This window comes from Rhinopithecus roxellana, chromosome 20, assembly GCF_007565055.1.
Source record: "Rhinopithecus roxellana isolate Shanxi Qingling chromosome 20, ASM756505v1, whole genome shotgun sequence".
NCBI classification, from domain to species: Eukaryota; Metazoa; Chordata; class Mammalia; order Primates; family Cercopithecidae; genus Rhinopithecus; species Rhinopithecus roxellana.
The window spans coordinates 56,033,844-56,052,978 of record NC_044568.1 but is presented as its reverse complement, the minus strand read 5'-3'; the positions used below and the strand labels follow the sequence as shown (position 1 = coordinate 56,052,978).

General features: G+C 45.0%; 1 protein-coding gene across 6 annotated transcripts; it reads right to left on the bottom strand.

Annotated features, from left to right (window-relative positions):
- Positions 1 to 4,835: 4,835 nt before the first annotated feature.
- SDR42E1 (short chain dehydrogenase/reductase family 42E, member 1) lies at positions 4,836 to 18,601 on the bottom strand. Of its 6 annotated transcripts, none has more exons than XM_030925607.1 (4): positions 18,499 to 18,541; positions 7,996 to 8,089; positions 7,506 to 7,619; positions 4,836 to 7,429 (listed from the first exon to the last, which is right to left on the bottom strand). In XM_030925607.1, the coding sequence occupies exons 3-4, from the start codon at positions 7,541 to 7,543 to the stop codon at positions 6,316 to 6,318; spliced, it is 1,152 nt and encodes a 383-aa protein (XP_030781467.1). In that variant the 5' UTR covers positions 7,544 to 7,619; positions 7,996 to 8,089; positions 18,499 to 18,541; the 3' UTR covers positions 4,836 to 6,315. The 6 variants fall into 6 exon arrangements, with proteins under 6 accessions (XP_030781467.1, XP_030781466.1, XP_030781468.1 ...); XM_030925606.1 differs by lacking the exon at positions 7,506 to 7,619 and adding an exon at positions 9,759 to 9,788 and having other exon boundaries at positions 18,499 to 18,533; XM_030925608.1 differs by having other exon boundaries at positions 7,506 to 7,622; positions 18,499 to 18,514.
- Positions 18,602 to 19,135: the final 534 nt, after the last annotated feature.

Sequence of the window (19,135 nt, the reverse complement as noted above, 5' to 3'; positions counted from 1 at the left end):
TCGGTCATAATTACTTGAGTTCAATGAACTCAAGTAATTATGAACTCAGTTCAATGAACTCAAGCAATTATGAACTCAACTTGAGTTCGATGAGTTCCTGGTGTGCCCAGGTTCTAATGTACAGAAGGGTGACATGGTATGAAATTGCACAGCTTAGAGATACCATGGACTGGTTGACTCTATTTCTGGTTTGATTTTCAATAGCAAAAGGCTGTTTTGTACTAAAAGATCAGGTAACCAGGCACAACAAGATGCGTTGCCAAAGAATCCCTTTGGCTCAAGAAAAAGAGACTCTAGTTTGGCTGGAAAAGTCAGCGCTGGGATGTGGCAGTGCTTGTCAGTGTCAACAACGAACTGGGTCCTGCATAAGGGAGCAGGCGGGGGTCACTTGAATCCAAGCCCCTTTGGCGAGTCCGATCTCCCCCTTCATTCATTCAACAATGATGTGCTGAGCACCTACTGTAGCAAAGCACTGCAAAGCGAAGAGCCAAGCAGAAGTCAGGAGCCTCTCAGCGTCTTGCAAGGGAGCCAGTGTTTAGTATCTGGCAGCAGTGTTCACCTCCTTGTTGAAAGATAAGAAACACCTAGAGTGCAGATTACCAGCCAACACAGGCTTTCTCAATCAGAAGCACCAGTGAAGAGTTTGGAGTCTGCGTACGCGTATCGAGGTAAAATAGACGTAAGGTGTTCCTGAAATCATTGGTTTCCATCATTCTCCTGTCCCCCTGCTTTTCCGGTTGTTACAGTGAAAGGGCCATTTTACATGATATCACCCTTCTGGAGTCTGCATTTTTAATTTAGGCCTTGAATGTTCTTATTGGCTCAGGCTGGGAGTCTCAGGTGTAAAGGAAGCAACAACTGGGGAATCAGCTGAATTCTCAGATAAGAGACCACCTGGCTGATAAGTGCATTCAACAAGCGTTTGAATGCAGTCAACAAGCATTTACTGGGCAAATGAAGGGTACAGAAGTAGAAAAAACAGACATGGTTCCTCCTCTCATGGGGCATTTATGTTCTGGGGAGCAAATCACTTCATCAAACAATTTGCATATAAAACAAAAGTTTGAACTACATTACTTAAAGGTATGTTGGGTCCAAATATACATGATTTGAGTAAACGTAATTCCAATAAACATGATTCTAGAAAAGGAAATCAATCTCATTTTGTAAGAAACACTCCAGCAAATGTTAAATTACCCAGGGACCAAAAGACGACCCCCCTCCTTTGAAAGAAAGAGGGCACAGAGGTGAGTGGAGAGGCTGCCTTGGGAAACAACAGGGTAGGATCACCTGTACCCAGGAGTGGCCTGTGGACATGGCACAGCAGGACATGCTGTGATTCCTGGAGAAAAATCGAACTTAAAGGGCCTTAAGCAGAAAAGAAAGTGAACTGAGACTCACATGAGAGGACGATCTGGAAAGATGAGTGTCCAGCAGGCAGTGTTACAGAACCCGGGTAGTCACCAGGACATCCTCCCTCTCCATTTCTTGGCTCTTCTTAACACACAGCTGGACCCAACAGCCCAAATATTATCAGCGCTCGGTCCTCTCCTTCAGGTAGGAGGACCCTGAAGAGGAGCAGCACCAAGCGCCTGTCCTCTGAAGCAACTCTAATGGAAAGGGTTTCTCTTAACCTGCTCTGGGAAAAAAGCTGAAAAGACGACGCTGACTGGCCCATCGTGGCCCAATGACTGCGGCCGGAAGGCTGAAAGTCTTGTGAGTGGTCAGGCCTGCATATGGAGGTCAGCCGCATGAAAGGGCTGGGAGGGACTTTTTTGTCATCAAAAAGGAGCATGGGGTATCATTCTCTAAAGTGAGAGATGCTGGTGAACAGCACACAACCTGGTGTGCTATCTCTAAAGCAAGAGATACTGGTGAAAATTTTAATAACATTGCTGGTGCTGGCTTCAAGGCCAGCCAGCAGGGGCACCAGTGTCCCTATAATGATGTCTAATTGGGTCAGAGCTGGGGCATGGCATTCTGCAGGCAACTTCTACCCTGTCTTTGTAAGGCTGTGTGAACCTGAGATTTGGAGAGCAATACAAGGTAGAAGCAGCCCCAACAATCTACGACAAAGCAACATTTGCCTCTTTTATACATCATGTTAGGTGGTTGAGGAAAATAAAACATTTTCTTGAAAAGAATCCCTAGGCCTATTCCCTAGGCTTGAGAAACACCACAGCATAGGTAATTTGGTGCCACAATGAGCTGTTTGACCCTCCACTAACTGTTACTGCTCATAATGTGGCACTTTCTGCCCCTGTCACCGGAAACAGCACTGAGGATGCCCAAAAAGTATTTCCAACAGGGTTTCCCGACCCCTCTTTTCCTTTTGCAGGTGGGAGCAGTTTGGGCATTACCTTTAGGTTCCAATACAGGGCTCCTTGTTGCTCAGACATCCTTCCTCCATTGTGACCCTCCATCCTCACACTCCTCAGAAGCCACGGGTGAGGTAGCAGTGCCGGGTGGCTTCTGCCCAGGCCTCTGCAAGCATCCCCAGGTACACAAGTATGCACATACTTTTATTGTGTTAGGCAGGGCAGAGTGAGTCAATCTAAGGTTGAGGCGAGGTGAGGGCAGCTGGGAACCCTAGAACTAATGAAATTTCTTAACGGCAGCGTCTCCTGACCATAGAAGGGAAGGGGGGCTCCCTTTCAGGAAACAGACTGTCTTTTAAAGTGGTGAGTTTTCAGCTGAGATGTGGAGGGAGCACAAACCACTTGGCCCACATTCCTCCCCCATTCCCTGACCATCTTAGAGCATTAATACTCCGCCAGATCATATAGGCAATGACTTCCCTTACTTACTAGACCTCATGTAATCTTGACTTAGTTACCACAATTCTAGTGTAGGTTGGCTATTTTCCCCACTCTCCAAAAGATTAGAAACAGTGAGTTATCTGTGTGCTAGAAAAGAGTCTTCATCCATAGCAGATGGGAAAACAGCATTCATTGGACAAATACTCATTGAACTCCTGCACTGTGCCAGGCATTAGGAGTAGGGCAGTAAGCAAGACAAAGTTCTCACCCTCAAAGAGCTAATAGGCATTAATCAAATAATTGTACAAATGTTTACAGTTATGAGCAATGCTGTAAAAGAAAGGCAGGAAGCTATGAGAGCTTGTAGCATCATTTGTAGCAGGAGGACCAATCCTAAATTGCTGGGATCAGGGAAGGCCTCTAGAAGACTTAACAAGAGACACGAAATAAACATTATTCAGGCCAAAAGGAGGAGCAGGGATCCTGAGAAGCTTGGAGCCCAGGAACCTACAAAAGGTCAGTGTAATTGGGGCAGAGAAGGTAGAATAATGTGAGATGAAGGTAGAGAGACAGGCAAGGGGCCAGTTCAGACAAGGCCTCTCAGTCATGTTAAAGATTCTCAACCTAACCAGTGTTTTCAGCAGAGAAGTGACAAAAGATTTGCACCTTTATAGACTTTCTCGGCTAGGCATGTGGAGAATGGACTGAAGGCGGGTGTGGATATGAGTGGAAGAGCAAATGGGCTACTACTGAATCTATGGGAGAGAAGGTACACCTATACCTTGGGCAGTTTTAGGGCATGATTACAAGTAAAAATCAACTGGTTTAAACATGGGTTAGGTGTGTCAAGTTTAGGAGAGGCAGGGGTCAGGGATGATCCCAGATTTCTGGGATGGGAAATTCAGTGGGTAGTGGAGATATTTACTAAGGAAGGGAGCCCTGTAAGAATTTGGGGTGGGAGAGGATTATGAATTTTACTTTGGCTACACTGGCTGACAGGTGCATGTGGGACATCCACGTGGAGTTGCAGAAGTACTAGATATGAGTCTGGAGCCCAAGAATGGTCTGAAACTGTGCATCTAGTAGTACATATTTGGGTTAGAGATGGAAATGGAGGCCATGGGCTTAGGTGAGCTCACCTAGGGAGAAAGTATGGTATTAGAACAGGGCTGAGGAATGAGCACTGAGAAAATCTGCCATTTCAAGCTGCAGTGGGAGACAGTAACAGAATTGGGAAGCTATGGAAGCAGGAAAGTGGCAGCCAGATTCCACGCTGGCCTCCAGTGACACCACCTCCTGGTATTCATGTCCTTGTGTAGTCTCCTCCCACACTGAATATGGCTAACCTGTGTAAATACATGAGATTGTGGAAATGACAATGCATGGCTGTGGCTTGAGTATAGTATCTTTTTAAGATCTCAGAAAGGCCTGATGTGGCACCCCAGAGAGCTGTTCAGACAATAACGCTTCTAAGAAGCACAGCGTATTGTCCCTTGGCAGTCTGAGCAGAAGCTCACGGTGGAGGACTTACCTCAGAGATTTGTGGGTGTGGCTTTTGTGAGTGAGCTGCAATAAAACTCAGGTGACACATTCAAAATAATGTTCCCAGCACCACTGCCAGCTTGAATGGAAAGGAATATAGTGCAAAATGTTAACACAGCTGTTTGGCCCCTAAAATCCTTCTGGCACGAAGCAGGCAGAGAAAGCTATGTAGCTGGAAATGTGGGCAACCTTTCATGGAAAAGGAAGGATGACTCATATGAGGCCAAGAGCCCAGCCTCCAAGATTGCCTTTGACCATCTCCATCTTCTGGTATAATACGGAAATACCTTGTGTATTTCCTTCCCCTACTGCATAACCAATATACTGTGGAATGACACCGTGACATTTGAGGCCAAGTCTTAAAGGACAATGCAGCTTCCACCCTGCTGTCTTGGATGACCTGCTCTGGGGAAACCACTTGTCACTTGATGAGGATATTCAAGTAGTTCTAGAACAATACACGGCAGGTGCTCATATGCGTTAACCTCAGGCTAATGCAAAAGCTTCTTTATGATAGAAAAGACTCCAAACACATTTTCCTAAAAACAACCACTACCATCACCTCATATTGATGTTGCAATTTATATTAAAAGTACGTTCACCACATCTTGCTTTATGCTCCCAATGAACCCTATAAGGTGGGTGGGTTTATAGAAAGGGCAAATGCAGTCAGTCCCAGGTCCCAAGTGAGGAAGCTAAGTTCTAAAGGGCTTCTGTTGCTTGGTTAAGGCCACACATGATATTCATGGTGTCGGTGTTCTGACATCAAGTTCAGAGCTTTTCTGAAAACATCCAGGCAGCATTCAACAGGGATTTCTCATCTATTTGTAGATACTCTCAGAGTAACTCTAGCAGAACTTTCCACAGTAATGTGTCCCCTTTGTAATGTTCCCATGTTATCCTTTCTGTAGCTGGAGCCATGGACAGACATGGACTCTGTCTTCTTTCCACTTGGATTCCTATGCAACAGTGTAACTGGATCATCGGTAACAGTTCGTGGGTGGCCAGACAGTGTGGCCACTGTTCAACACATTCCTCACTGGAAGCTGTCTTCAGAGAGCCAACCTTCTTCCCAGTAAGAAAACCAGTCTATGAATTTATGCTTCATTGTTTAAACTAAAAATGGCATCAGCTTGATTGACTCCCTTAATCATCAGATTTTTAGTTGCTTCCTTTTCGCCTTCTTGGAGGCCAAAACGTTAGAGTATATCCAAATACACTTGTTGCAGGCTCTGAGGGCACACCCAGACATTCCAGAAAGTCCAGTAGCAACAGCCCTCTAAAGAGAACACTGAGGAAGAAAGACCTCATAAGGAATGTACCATGACAATTCTGATAAAAAGAATGGCTATGTGTGTTAAGGAGCACTTTGTATGCTTTAATTTAATCCTCAAAAGAATCCTATGAGGTAGGATAAAGGCCTAAACATCAAACATTACCATGTGTTCACATAGGCATAATGCCCCGATATCACAAAGGGCGAAAGTTAACACAGTGTACCTAAAACGTACACTGTGAATAGCTAATGCCTCTCCAGCAATAGCCACCATCCCCTCGAGGATTGCTCTGTTAGGGATCTGGGCCAATTTGGTGTTTTTCACATGCTTTCAAGCCTGATAGTGTTTTGCCATTCCCACATCAGTCAGAGGTTTTAGGTAGATGCAGAGTGCATAAAACGGAAATAAGTATATCTTGCCTTCTAAGAAATTCAAGACAGACATCTCCAACCCAACTAAGCCTACTTCTGTGGCTCCAAACTGACTTCTATTGGACCCACCTAAAACAGAAAGACATAAGAAATGAAATTTCAAACTAATCTCTGCTTCTTTTTCTTCATTCCCATCTGGCTTAGTGCAAGGAAGTAAGAAATAAAGATTCAATCCAAGAACCTATTCGTCAGTAGCAATTTGAAGAGCCAATGTTTGGCAACAGATATCACTGTACACATTTTAAAACCCATGTTTCTTGAGAACCATCTCAGCCAACTGTGATCACCTTATTTCTGGCCCCTCCTTCACAGTGACAGAATCACAGAGGAAGGCAGCCAGATGAGAACTGCTATAATCAGGAGGAAGACCAATAGCCCATCCCAAACTAAACACTCTGAGTCACGACTTCCAGAACTTCTGCCATGACCATGGGCTTTAAACCATTCCACTGCTTCCTGGAGGTCAAATGGCTGAGCCTTATAACCTAGCTCTTTCTTGGCTTTCTCTAAGCTAAAATAATGTGTGACACCAGTTTTGTAAACTTCAGTGCGAGTGAGGAAGGGCTGGAAGTTGTAGAGTCGACCCAAAATGAAGTGAACCATCTCTGTTAGGAAAGCAAAGCAGTAGACCAAGGTCAATGGCAGGCGGGTAGATGGGAACGCGTAGCCCAGGCCCTCAACCAGAGGCCGGAAGAACTCAAAGTTGTTCACGGGTCTGCCATCTGAGATGAAGTAGGGCTGCCCAGAGGCAATATGGCCCTTGTCAGCTCTCAGGGCTTCTGAGGCCAGAATGTGAGCCTGCACCAAGTTATCCACGTGGACAAACTCAACCAGGCTCCTGGGGTCCCCGTAGACAAACTTGAACAGACCCTTCTCGATGTAGCTGACTATTCTGGGAAGGTGTCTTTGTTCTCCAGGCCCATAGATGCCAGCTGGCCTCAGAGCGCAGGTTCTTAAGACACCGTCGCCTCTGTCCAGGGGTGTACCATTCGCCTCCAGCACCTTCTTCTCTGCAATAGACTTTGTCCGAGAGTAGTGATCAGGGTGGAGGTGAAGAGGCAGGTAGGGCAGAGATTCATCCCCATTTCTGATAACTTGACCTCCAAAGATGACATTGAAAGTGCTGGTGTAAACTAACCTGGGCACCCTTCTCCTTTGGCAAGTCTGGAGGATGTTGTCTGTGCCCCCGATGTTGACTTCTTCGATCAGGTTTCGATTGAGTTGCTCCCGCCCTGACATACCATAAGAGGCAATATGGAACACACAAGTGACGTCTGCATCCTGGAAGGCTTTCTCTATGTCAGACAGGTGGCGGATGTCTCCTTGTATAAACTTGATTCCTTCTGGAATGGTTTCAGCAGGGCTGCTGATGTCAAACAGAATCACGTGGACTCCCTTTTGGTTCAGAGCACAGCCCAGGCTGAAATGAGAAACGGTAAACATTGCATCAGGTCGCTCTTAAGCTGTGCCTAGGGGAAGTGTATAAAGTAATTTACCAATCAAGGTGGGGCTGATCCAAGTCTTCTTGGCTCATCCTGAGCCCCTCACTATGCGTGTTCTTTGGTGCAAGGTTCACTTCTTCAAATTTTCAAAAGTGAGAATCCTCTCATCTACTTAAATTACAAAGAGAGAGGCTTTATCTTCAAAGAATGGTGGCATTTTTTCCCTTTGGTTCTAGGGCCCACTATCTATTCTCTGGAATATTTGAGAATAACAACATAACTGTGAAAGAACAGCTATGATTTAAAATTGTTTTTGGTGATGTGAATAGTCACCCCTCCCAATTTAACAGCTTTATAAAGAATTTTTCTTAAAGTGAAATATACCTGTAGTTCTCAACTGCAGTATCTGAGCAGTGGGCAACACAGTTCATTGCTAGTTTGACATTATACAAACAAGTAAAAGTCTACTCTGTTGTCAGAGTTGAAAGCTTCTGGCAATTACCAGTAAAATAATTCCATGTGTATATTTTATAGACACACTTACCGAAAACCAAAATAGCCACCTCCTCCTGTAATGAGGATAGTTTCCTTTTGAGATCTTTTGGGGTCCATATGTGGCAGTCAAAAGATAACTGGACCTGTAAGAAGTAGGCATCACTGTTACTGATCCAAATGCAAGTATCATTCTCCCTAATTTTGAGCTAACAAAACCAAAAAGTCAATATGCTGTAGTAGAATGAAAAGGTAAGGCCTGGGTCTAGTCATAGCTGTGTCATTTAGCTACTTTCCCTTCAGTTTCTGGGCTTCAAATTTCTCCTGATGTAACATGGGGACAGTAATATCTGCTCTGCCCACCTGAAAAGGTTAATGTGGAGGTTAAATAAGAGAATGTAATTGGCAGTGCTTTGAGAAACACAAAAAACATTTCAAATGTAAGGCATTATTGTTAACTCTTGAAAATGATTAGAGCCTTTTTGAAAACAATTGATTCAAATTTGGTAGGAAGAGGCATTTCCCCCCTGCCCCCCATGCATCAGAAAATTAGAGAGCACTCTAAAGGAAGCTCCCATCTTTTCTTTAAAATTGCACACTGCAGCGTGGCTTAAGACTGCTTTATTAGCCCTATACTTAAAAAATATATATGTGGGGAAAAACTCCTTTATGTAGCAAACGATGCCCCACCTCCCCCACTGCAAATCTTGCAGGTACTTAAAGTACAAGAGCTCAGTGCCTTTGAGGGGTCCCACTTCTCTCTCCCTCTTCTTCTGTGGCCCTCCCCATATTTCTTTCAAGGCTCCAATGCCCCTTCTCCCAAAAACAAAACAAAATAAGCAAAAACTAAGATACCCAGCTCCTTCCATGTAAGAGGGAGAGAGGCCGGGTGCGGTGGCTCACGCCTGTAATCCCAGCACTTTGGGAGGCTGTGACGGGCGGATCACGAGGTCAGGAGATCGAGATCATCGTGGCTAACACGGTGAAACCCCGTGTCTACTAAAAATACAAAAAATAAGCCCGGTGTGGTGGCAGGCGCCTGTAGTCCCAGCTACTCGGGAGGCTGAGGCAGGAGAATGGCATGAACCTGGGAGGTGGAGCTGGCAGTGAGCCGAGATCGCATCACTGCACTCTAGCCTGTGCGACAGAGTGAGACTCCATCTCAAAAAAAAAAAAAAAAAAAAAAAAAAAAAAAAAAGAAAGAAAAAATAGGGAGAGAAATGGAACAGGAAGCACACAGGTCCTCAAAGGCACCGGGCACGTGCACATACACACACACGTGCGCTCAAGTCAACACAGACACTCAGAGCTGTGGTTAGGCACGAAGACTGCAAGCAATCAAGAGCCCTACCATTTCTTTTTCCCAGCCAGGCACCCACAAATGCAGTCACTGCACCATGTAAGTAGACTTCAACATGGAAGAGTGTGGAGATGGGAGGGGAGTGGGAGCAGCAGAGGTTGGGGCTAGGCAGGATGAAGAGCTGGTATGGCAGAGAGGTTATGAGTGTGAAGTCAGTGTACATGCATAAAGAAAGAAAAAAATATGGGGGACAGGAATACACAGTGAAGACGTCTTGCCTCAGCCCTTAAGTGGTTATGTGATCTTGGTCAACACACTTCTCTAGACTTCACTTTTCTCTTCTGTCTGGTTGTGTGTTGTGCTATGTTACAGGAATGCTAAGGTTTTTAAAAAGGTAGCATGGTACAGTGGAAATAATAAAGACAAACCCATACCTAGTGCTTACTACTAGGGCCAGGCAGCATGCTAAGTGCTTTATGTATATGTTAGCCAATTAATCCTTTTAATAATCTTACCAGGAAAGTACTATTAGGTCCTGTTTTCAGCTGAGAAAAATAAAGCACAGAGACAGTAAATAAACTTGCCCAAACTTACCTGGATTCACACCCGATGGCAGTGTGGCCCCAGGAGCCCGTACTCTTAACCAGTAAAACACAGTCTTAAATGGAAAGAGAATGGACTTTGGTGTCCACTTACCAGTTGTGTGATTTTGGACTGTGTGTTTACCACATGTGTTAAAGACTCTGAACCTGCTGCTTTATCTAACAGTGGAGCTGATAATAAGCCTGCATGAAGACTGCATGGGATAATGTGCAAAAAAATGTCCAACAAAACACCTGGCGCCAGATGGGCACGCCATAGATGTCATTTCTTGAGTAGACTTTTTTCATACTCCAGAGTTTAGAGATTCAACTAGCTTATCACATTTCCACATACCATGATTAGATCTCTCAAAAGCACAGGGTCACAAAGAGTTTTGTAAGTTCTTCTGGACACCTGTGTGAGTGTATGAGACTGCCAATGAAACAAATCAGATCACTCGTGCAGAATCGGTCAGTGTGACAAGTGAAGACGAGGTTCAGCAAGTGACTGTCTCAGTGGCTTGAGGGTATGGAGAAGAGTGAGAAATACTAGGGAAACTGAGCAAAATGGGGCAGAGGATGACTGATGAGTTCCCAAGGTTCCATTATGCAACTGCCACGGTTGTGTTTTCAAGAAAATTCATGAAGAATGAACGTGCCAGCACTCCCTCAATGTACCTAACAGTGACCTTGTGATTCTATTGTTTTCTGAGTGCAGAACACTCCCATTTGGATTGAGAGTAGTCATAAAACCAAATGCAGTCAATTCTTTAGTGTACTCACAAACCTTCATGACAAACACTGTTTCACAACATGGTAGACATCAGTTACTGATATTTCCGTACAGACTTCCCACGTTCACCTCCACGACCTAGTCACAGTCTCCCACTCTTCTGCCACTGGCATTCTATGCTCCAACTGCAGAGACTTTCTTTCCTTTCCTTGAAGATGCTGACGTCATTAGTGCCTCCTGTTCTCACTTCAGTGTGACACATTGTGCACTAGGTCCTTTTCCAGCAGCATCTTTCTCAATATTTAGGTCTGCTCACAAGTCCTCAGAGAGGCTTCTCTGATCACCCTAGCTAACAGAGCAGCTTGTACCCTAAACATTGCTTTGTTTTCTTCACGGAACATTTTACTGTCTATCTAAAACTATTTACTTTTTATTATTGATCTCCTTCCCATAGAATGTTAGGTTCTATGAGAACTGAGGCCCTCTGTTTTCTGGGGTGTCCCTACTAGAATCCAGAACATAGTAGATGCTCAATAAATATTTGTTCAATCTATGGATTATTCTGAACACCCTAAAATATATCCAACTTAGTAAAACTGTGACGGGCACAAATTACCCAGGGCTCTGCAGTGTTTAAGAGCCACTGTTCTGCATGACATTAATGCTGCCATTTTAACAATAACATATCTCCTAAAAAGTGCTGGGTTATGGAATGAAAGATACAAACCCAAATGAGACAGAGGTCCTGCTTTCCAGAGCTTACAAATGAGAAAGAGGCTTCTACAGATATCAAAAGGAAAAGGCAAAAAAGATGAAAATAAAGTTAGTTTTAATGTTGGTATAAACAAAGTGCAGTGGGAACACCAAGGTGAGGGGTAGGGAGACTGATTCTGACAGGGCAGATCAGGAAGAGCTCATAGGAGAGTGAGCTTTAGTGCTACAGGGCCCATGGGAGGATCTAGGTAGGCTGAGAGGAGGGTTATCACTGGTGAGGGTGAACCACGAATCAATAGATCAGAGGCAGGGAAGACTGTGCTGGGCAGCTAACATGGGGAGTCCGCCATGGCTGGTGTGCAAACAGAAGCACGGAGCTGGTGCTTGAGGGTGAAAAGACAGCCTGGGGTGAACCTGGAGACAGGCTTCTGTCCCCTTCCACAAAGTTTGAATCCCATTTTTTTTTTTCGAGACAAGGTCTCACTCTGTTGCCCAGGCTAGAGTGTAGAGGTGTGACCATAGCTCACTGCAACCTTGATTTCCTAGCCTCAAGAGATCCTCCTACCTCAGCATCCTGAGTAGCTGGGACTACAGGCGTGCACCATGATGCCTGGCTAGTTGAATTCCATTCTGCAGACAACAGAAGTCTTTGTAGGTTTACAGAAAGGAACTGTTGGGGCCACCTTGGTACTTGTGAAAGAGGAGCCTTCCCCTGGAGGAGGAAATGGGCCAGGGTCCAGGGAAGGGAGATGTGGCTCAAGACTAGAGGGTTACCAGTGAGGACAAAAGGGCAGTGTGCTCAGGTGAAATCAGGGTGAGGGCTGGTGAACAACTGCAGGAGGTGGCAGCATGCTGCACCCAGATGATGTTCGGAGGAAGGCGATGTCATTGATTGAAACAGTAGGCTTTGGAAATGTTCTTGTCTGGCTGAAAGTTTTGACAAACAGGATGCCAGATAACGATTTAAGATCTTCTTAATATCTCCGTAAGAATTCCACCATAAGGAATTCTGAAAATGGACAAGGCCTTCAAAAGTCCAATTAAAAAATTCCAAAGGAAATACCTATCTTTAATTAGTCTTTGGTTTTAAAATTACACATTCCAGTCCAGTCTCAAGACCACAGGTCAATCATGGTTCATGTGCACATTAAACAAGTAAGGAACATACAACTTCGGATTATTAATGCTTCAGAAACCTGCCAGGCCTAGTGATGCTACTCCATTACCTTCCAACTAGTTTCAGAATGATCTGAGGCAAAAACTTGTATAACTGATCTGATCGGGGGGTCCGAAGAGAAAGGTAAGGAAAAATGAATAACTTAACAAAATAAACAGCAAGGAAAAAGTTTATCCACCAGGCCAGTAAAGCCTTCACAGGATGGTAGCCATCTGCTGCACTGCTGGGAGCCGCCTCCTCCCTTCCTGATCCTCGACATTGATAAGCACAGAAAAATCTTAGCAAATGCATTTTGCAGACCTGCCCCCACCCAAAATTCTCATGAATGCTAAGCCAGAAGGGAGAAAAGAGAATATACAGTTGTTCTTCAGCCAGCTGCCCGATTTTCATCTACTCTGTGGCTCCTGTTTTATTAACTAGTTTCTGTCTGATTCCATCTAGGGCTGGGCACTCAGACCTGCCTTTATAATGGCAAGTGCTTGAAGGTTCTTCCAAAATGTGGCTTTGTTCAGTAATTGCTCTCCCCTGGTGGGGAGGGCTACATCTGACCTGAGCCGTCATTTTGGTGGATACAGGTTAAAGTTAAGCACATGATCAAGAAAAAAAAAGCTTAATTACAAACAGGAAAAAAATTAAATTTAAAATCCAGCTGACCTCTTGAGAATCCTAAGGTAAAGCGAGGGGAATAATGTTGACATCTCAAGGGAAGTTATGAGAAAAAACTAGCAAAAGATGACTGGGAGTACTTTACATTTTAAAAGACCTAATTAAATGCTAAAGATCAGAAATAAGAATCTTCAACTACGCACACAGTTCCTTCATCCCTATGAGTTCAGATGATTGTGTTACTAGCCCTCCGGTATTATAATGCAATATAGAAATATGGGTGTCATTAGCATTTCACCAATAGAAAGTATGGAACAGAGAGAATTTAAGATTGTTCCCATAAAAATAAAAACTTATGATATTTACTTTAAGAGATATAAAAAATATCTCCAAGTAGTATAACCCCATGATTAGCTGCTTTAAATCACTGTACAAGTGCTGACCAGAGGTAAAAGGTAACTGTATTCTTATTATATTGAGATCTGGCAAATATATTGATGCCAGAGGGCTTATGAAATGGTGCTGTTCAAATTCCATGCATGATCTGAAAATTATCTACTTGTGTTTAATATAAGGAAGTCAAAACAATAAAAATAAATATGCAGTTAGGGGTGATAAGGAGAAGAATTCTGATACAGATAAAAGAGATGTGACATATAAAATTCAAAAGGGGCTAGGTGCAGTGGCTCACGCTTATAATTCCAGCACTTTGGAAGGCTGAGGCAGGTGGATCATTGGAGGTCAGGAGTTAAGAGACCAGCTGGGCCAACATGATGAAACCCCCGTCTCTACTAAAAACAGAAAAAAGTAGCCGGGTGTGGTGATGCATACCTGTAATCTCAGCTACTCGGAAAGCTGAGGCAGGAGAATCGCTTGAACATGGGGGATGGAGGTTGCAGTGAGCAGAGATTGCACCACTACACACCAGTCTGGGTGACACAGCGAGATTCCATCCAAAAAAAAAAAAAAAAAAAAAGAAAAAAATCCAAAAGGCCAAAACACTTTGGAAGAAAATTAACTAACGGTATAGGGTTAAGTAAAAACCAGTATACTGGTAATAGATATGGGTATTTATGCAGGGTTTTGAACATAAGTAGGTAGCAGGACAGCTGTCTGTAATTCAGGGTCATCTTCTGAGGTGTTTCAAATCTTGTTTGGCTACCTAAACTTCTACCTAGATATCTGTGGCACAAGAGCCTTGCAATTCTCCACAATGCTGATGACAAAAGAAATGAAATAATTTTATAATTGGTATTTCCTATCTGTTTCCCAAGCTATCGTATAAATGCCATGTAAGCACAGACTGGCAATATCTGTAGGGACAAGGAATATCTAGCAGATTGTAGACCCAGTAAATCTAAATGGGGTGAACATTTTGTAAGCTCTTCAAATGCCTCTTTCTGTCCTATCTGCAAGGAGTACTACACTTGTATTTTCCTCTTCACTAAGTCAGCAGTTTGCCACATCTATACATTGAAATAATACCAAGTAATTGAAGTAATATCAACTGCCACTTATTAAGCACTGACTCTGTGCCAGGCATTCTGCAATACTCTGTCCAGGAATTATTTCACATACCTCTGAGATGAGTACTGATTTGTTAATTCCATCTTACAGATGAGAAAACTGAAGCTCAGAGACACAAAGTGCCTAACTCCAAGTGCTACAGCTAGCAAATGGTAGAGCAGGGAGCCGTACCAATAACCCAGGTGCGTCTGACTTTACAGTTCATCTTAACGCAGCAGCACTTGAGGCTGTGCAGAGCCACTGCCTGAAGTGCTGGGTACTGACCTGAGTCCTGTGAGGGCTTTCACTGTTAACACATTCTGCAACCTCATTGTGGCCCCTGCAGTTCCCAGAGACTCTCAGTTTGGAAATCTGAGAATCAGACTTCGCAGTTCCACCAATTCCCTGTGTAACCCTGGGCAATTCAGTGAACCTCTCTGTTCATGTTTCCTCCTCCCTAAAATAAAAACAGCAACAACCATGGCTACACTTATTATTTATTATGGCTTAGGGAGTGATATATTTTGGCTGTGTCTCTACCCAAATCTCCTCTTGTATCTCCCGTAAGTCCCACGTGTCCTGGGAGGGACACGGTAGTAGGTAATTGAATCATGGGGGTGGGTCTTTCCCACGCTATTCTCGTGATAGTAAGTCCCACAAGATCTGATGGTTTTATAAAGGAAAATTCCCCTCCACAAGCTCTCTGGCCAGCCGCCATGTAAGACGTGACTTTGCTCTTCCTTTACCTTCTGCCATGATTATGAGGCCTCCCCAGCCATGTGGAACTGTGAGTCCATTAAACCTCTTTCCATTATAAATTACCCAGTCTTGGGAATGTCTTTATTAGCTACATGAGAATGGACTAACACAGTAAATTGGTACTGGGTAGTGGGGTGCTACTGTAAGGGTATCCAAAAATGTGGAAGTGACTTTGGAACTGGTTTACAGGCAAAGGTTGCAACAGTTTTGAGGGCCCAGAAGAAGACAGGAAGATGTGGGAAAGTTTGGAACTTCCTAGAGACTTGTTGAATGGCTGTGACCAAAATGCTGACAGCAATATAGACAATAAAGTCCAGGCTGAGGTGGTCTCAGATGGAGATGAGGAACTTTTTGGGAACTGGAGCAAAAGTGGCTCTTGTTATGTTTCAGCAAAGAGACTGATGGCATTTTCTCCTTGCCACAGAGATCTGTGTAACTTAGAACTTCAGAAGGATGATTTAGGGTATCTGGGGTAAGAAATTTCTAAGCTGCAAAGCATTCAAGAGGAAGCAGAGTATAAGTTTGGAAAATTTGCAGCCTAATGATGCAATAGAAAAGAAAAACCCATTTTCTGGGGAGAAATTCACGCTGGCTGCAGAAATTTGCGTAAGTAACAAGGAGCCAAATGCTAATCACCAAGACAAAGGGGAAAATGTCTCCAGGGCATGTCAGAGACCTTCATGGCAGCCCCTCCCATCACAGGCCCAGAAGCCTAGGAGGCAAAAATGGTTTCCTGGGCTGGGTCCAGGGCCCCCCTGCTCTGTGCAGCCTAGGGACTTGGTGTTCTGTATCCCAGCAGCTCCAGCTGTGGCTAAAATGGGCCAAGGTACAGCTCAGGTTGTGGCTTCAGAGGGTGCAAGCCCCAAGCCTTGGCAACTTCCATGTGGTGTTAAGCCTGTGGAAGCACAGAAGTCAAGAAGTGAGGTTTGGAAACCTCTGCCTAGATTCAAAGGATGTATGGCAACTCCTGGATGTCCAGGCAGAAGCTGGCTACAGGGGTGGGGCCCTCATGGAGAACCACTACTAGGGCAGCATGGAAGCGAAATGTGGGGTTGGAACCACCCCACAGAGTCCCCACTGGGACACTGCCTAGTGGAGCTGTGAGAAGACAGCTACCATCCTCCAGACCCCAGAATGGTAGATCCACCAAGAGCTTGCACCGTGCACCTAGAAAAGCAGCAGACACTCAATGCCAGCCCTGAAAGTAGCCAAAAGTGGGGCTGTACCCTGCAAAACCACAGGGGTGGAGCTGCCCAAGACGAGAGGAACCCACCTCTTGTATCAGTGTGACCTGGATATGGGACATGGAGTCAAAGGAGATCATTTTAGAGCTTCAAGATTTGACTGCCCTGCTGGATTTTAGACTTGCATGGGGCCTGTAGCCTCTTCATTTTGGTCAATTTCTCCCTTTTGGAATGAGTGTATTTACCCAGTACCTGTACCCCCATTGTATCTAGGAAGTAACTAACTTGCTTTTGATTTTACAGGCTCATAGGTGGAAGGTGCCTGCCTTGTCTCAGATGAGACTTTGGAGTGTGGACTTTTGAGTTAATGCCGAAATGAGTTAAGACTTTAGGGGACTGTTGGGAAGGCATGATTGGTTTTGAGGACATGAGATTTGGGAGGGGCCAGCGGCAGAAGGATACGGTTTGGCTATGTCTCCACCCAAATCTCACCTTGAATTTTAGATCCCATAATTCCCACATGTCCTGGGAGGGACCCAGTGGGAGGTAACTGAATCACGGGGGTGGGTTTTTCCCATGCTGTTCTCACAACAGTGAATACGTTTCATAAGAGCTGATGGTTTTATAAAGGGGAGTTCCCCTACACAAGCTCTCTTGCCTGCCACCATGCAAGACATAAGACGTGACTTTACTCCTCCTTTGCCTTCTGCCATGATTATGAGGCTTCCCCAGCCATGGGGAACTGTGAGTCCATTAAACCTCTTTCCTTTATAAATTACCTAGTCTTAGGTATGTCTTTATTAGTAACATGAGAATGGATTAATACAGGTAGTTTAAAGGTTTAGCATTTAAGCCTCAGGACAATCTTCTGAGGTAGTTACTAGTCTTATCAGCTTTCAGAAATGAGGAAAACAGATCAGAGGTTAGGAAACTTGCCTACAAATTATGCAGGTCATAAATGGCTGGGCAGGATTTAGGGCTCGAAGCTGGGTCTGTATAACTCTTAACCACCACGTGTAATGCCACACACTAAGGCTGGGACAATGCAGGTTCACTTAGGTCATTATCCTACCACTGTGAAACGAAAATAAATCTTGGGGCCCCAAGATCACTAAGGTAAAGGGAAAAGTCAAGCTGTGAACTGCTTAGGGCAAACCTGCCTCCTATTCTATTCATATATTTCTGCTCACTGAAATAAAGGCATATCTGATTGCTTCCTTTGGAGAGGCTAATCAAACTCAAAAGAATGCCACCATTTGTCTCTTACCTACCTATGACCTGGAAGCCCCCTCCCTGCTTCCAGTTGTCCCGCCTTTCCAGACTGAAAAAATGTTCATCTTACATCTGTTGTTGTCTCATGTCTCCCTAAAATGTATGAAACGAAAATGTGCTCTGACCACCTTGAGTACATGTGGTCAGGACCGCCTGAAGCTGTGTCATGGGTACACGTCTTCAATGTTGGCAAAATAAACTTTCTAAATTAACTGAGACCTGTCTCAGATTTTCAGGGTTCACTCCACCTCCACAGTTTCTGGACTAGCCTATAAGGTTTTGTTTACACCTACTTACCTTTTCCCAACAAACACATGCAGTTTAAATGGGAACCTGTCACTGCCATTTAAAGTGGGAAACCAGAACCACGTCATAAAGAGGAGGCAATCGTTCCCCCAAAGTGTGCAGAAAATCAAAGATAAGAATCAAGTATAGCCAAACACCTGTGGGAAAGTTCGGAGCTTGGGGCCTGCTGTCCTTAAAAACAAAAAATGAGGAGAGCCAGTGTTTGAGACCTTGGCGACATTCTAGAAAGCCAAGCTGCGCCCGGCCCCCTGGGATTAGGAAGACACCTGAAAGGGGATGCTCCTTCCCGCCACCCTGCTCAGTCATTCATCACTGTCCCCCACCCCCGGGAACGCCACCTGTCGCGTTCCAGGCCAAGGCGGCCCAAGGACCCCGCAGAAGGGCGGCGGCCCCCAACCCCAGCCCAGGCCCACTCACGGCTGCAGGAACAAGGACGCGGCAGGCAGACTATGGCAGGCGGGGAGGCCCAGACCTCCCTAGCTGCCCACCGTCCCCGCTCGGGAGCCGGAGTCGTCGGACCGGCCTCCTGGAGCCACTTCCGGGCCTCTCTAGGAAGCCTGGAGGTCTCGGCGTCTCTATGATGCGCAGGTGTCTCGTTCACCTTTACCGACGTTGGGGCGACGGGAGGTTAGCTCCTTGAATTCCCCCACGTTCCCTGGCTGTGCGTTCGGCCGTAGCGGGAACCCTTTTAGGGCCACATCTTCCCCCACCTGCCCTGTCTGTGCGTTCCGCCGTGGTGGGAACCTGTTAGGGCCAGGTCAACTGCTCTTCCCATCTCCAATGTCTGCTTTTAGACTTTCACCTCCATCTTTGTTTATTCCCAAGGCCTAGCACAGTGCCTGATAAATAGGCGCTCAGGTCAGCATTGCTTGGGTGGATGGATGATGGATAAGGCTCTAAAAGGCGACACAATATTCACTCTCCATGTATCTCTTTAAGTCTCTTTTATCTCTGAGTTTCCACATCTATGTGTGCCCATATGTTTTCCTGTGTCCCTAATTTTCCTTATTTCTCTTTGTTCTGGTCGCCAAGCAGGCAGTAATGCGAAGACTAA

Bases quoted from the DNA above. Each gene is read 5' to 3' on its own strand.
- SDR42E1 (XM_010375144.2), bottom strand. From the start codon at position 8,063: ATGGACCCCAAAAGATCTCAAAAGGAAACTATCCTCATTACAGGAGGA. The intron at 7,430-7,995 runs GTAAGTGTGTCT...TTCTCATTTCAG, and splicing joins GGTGGCTATTTTGGTTTTCG to CCTGGGCTGTGCTCTGAACC.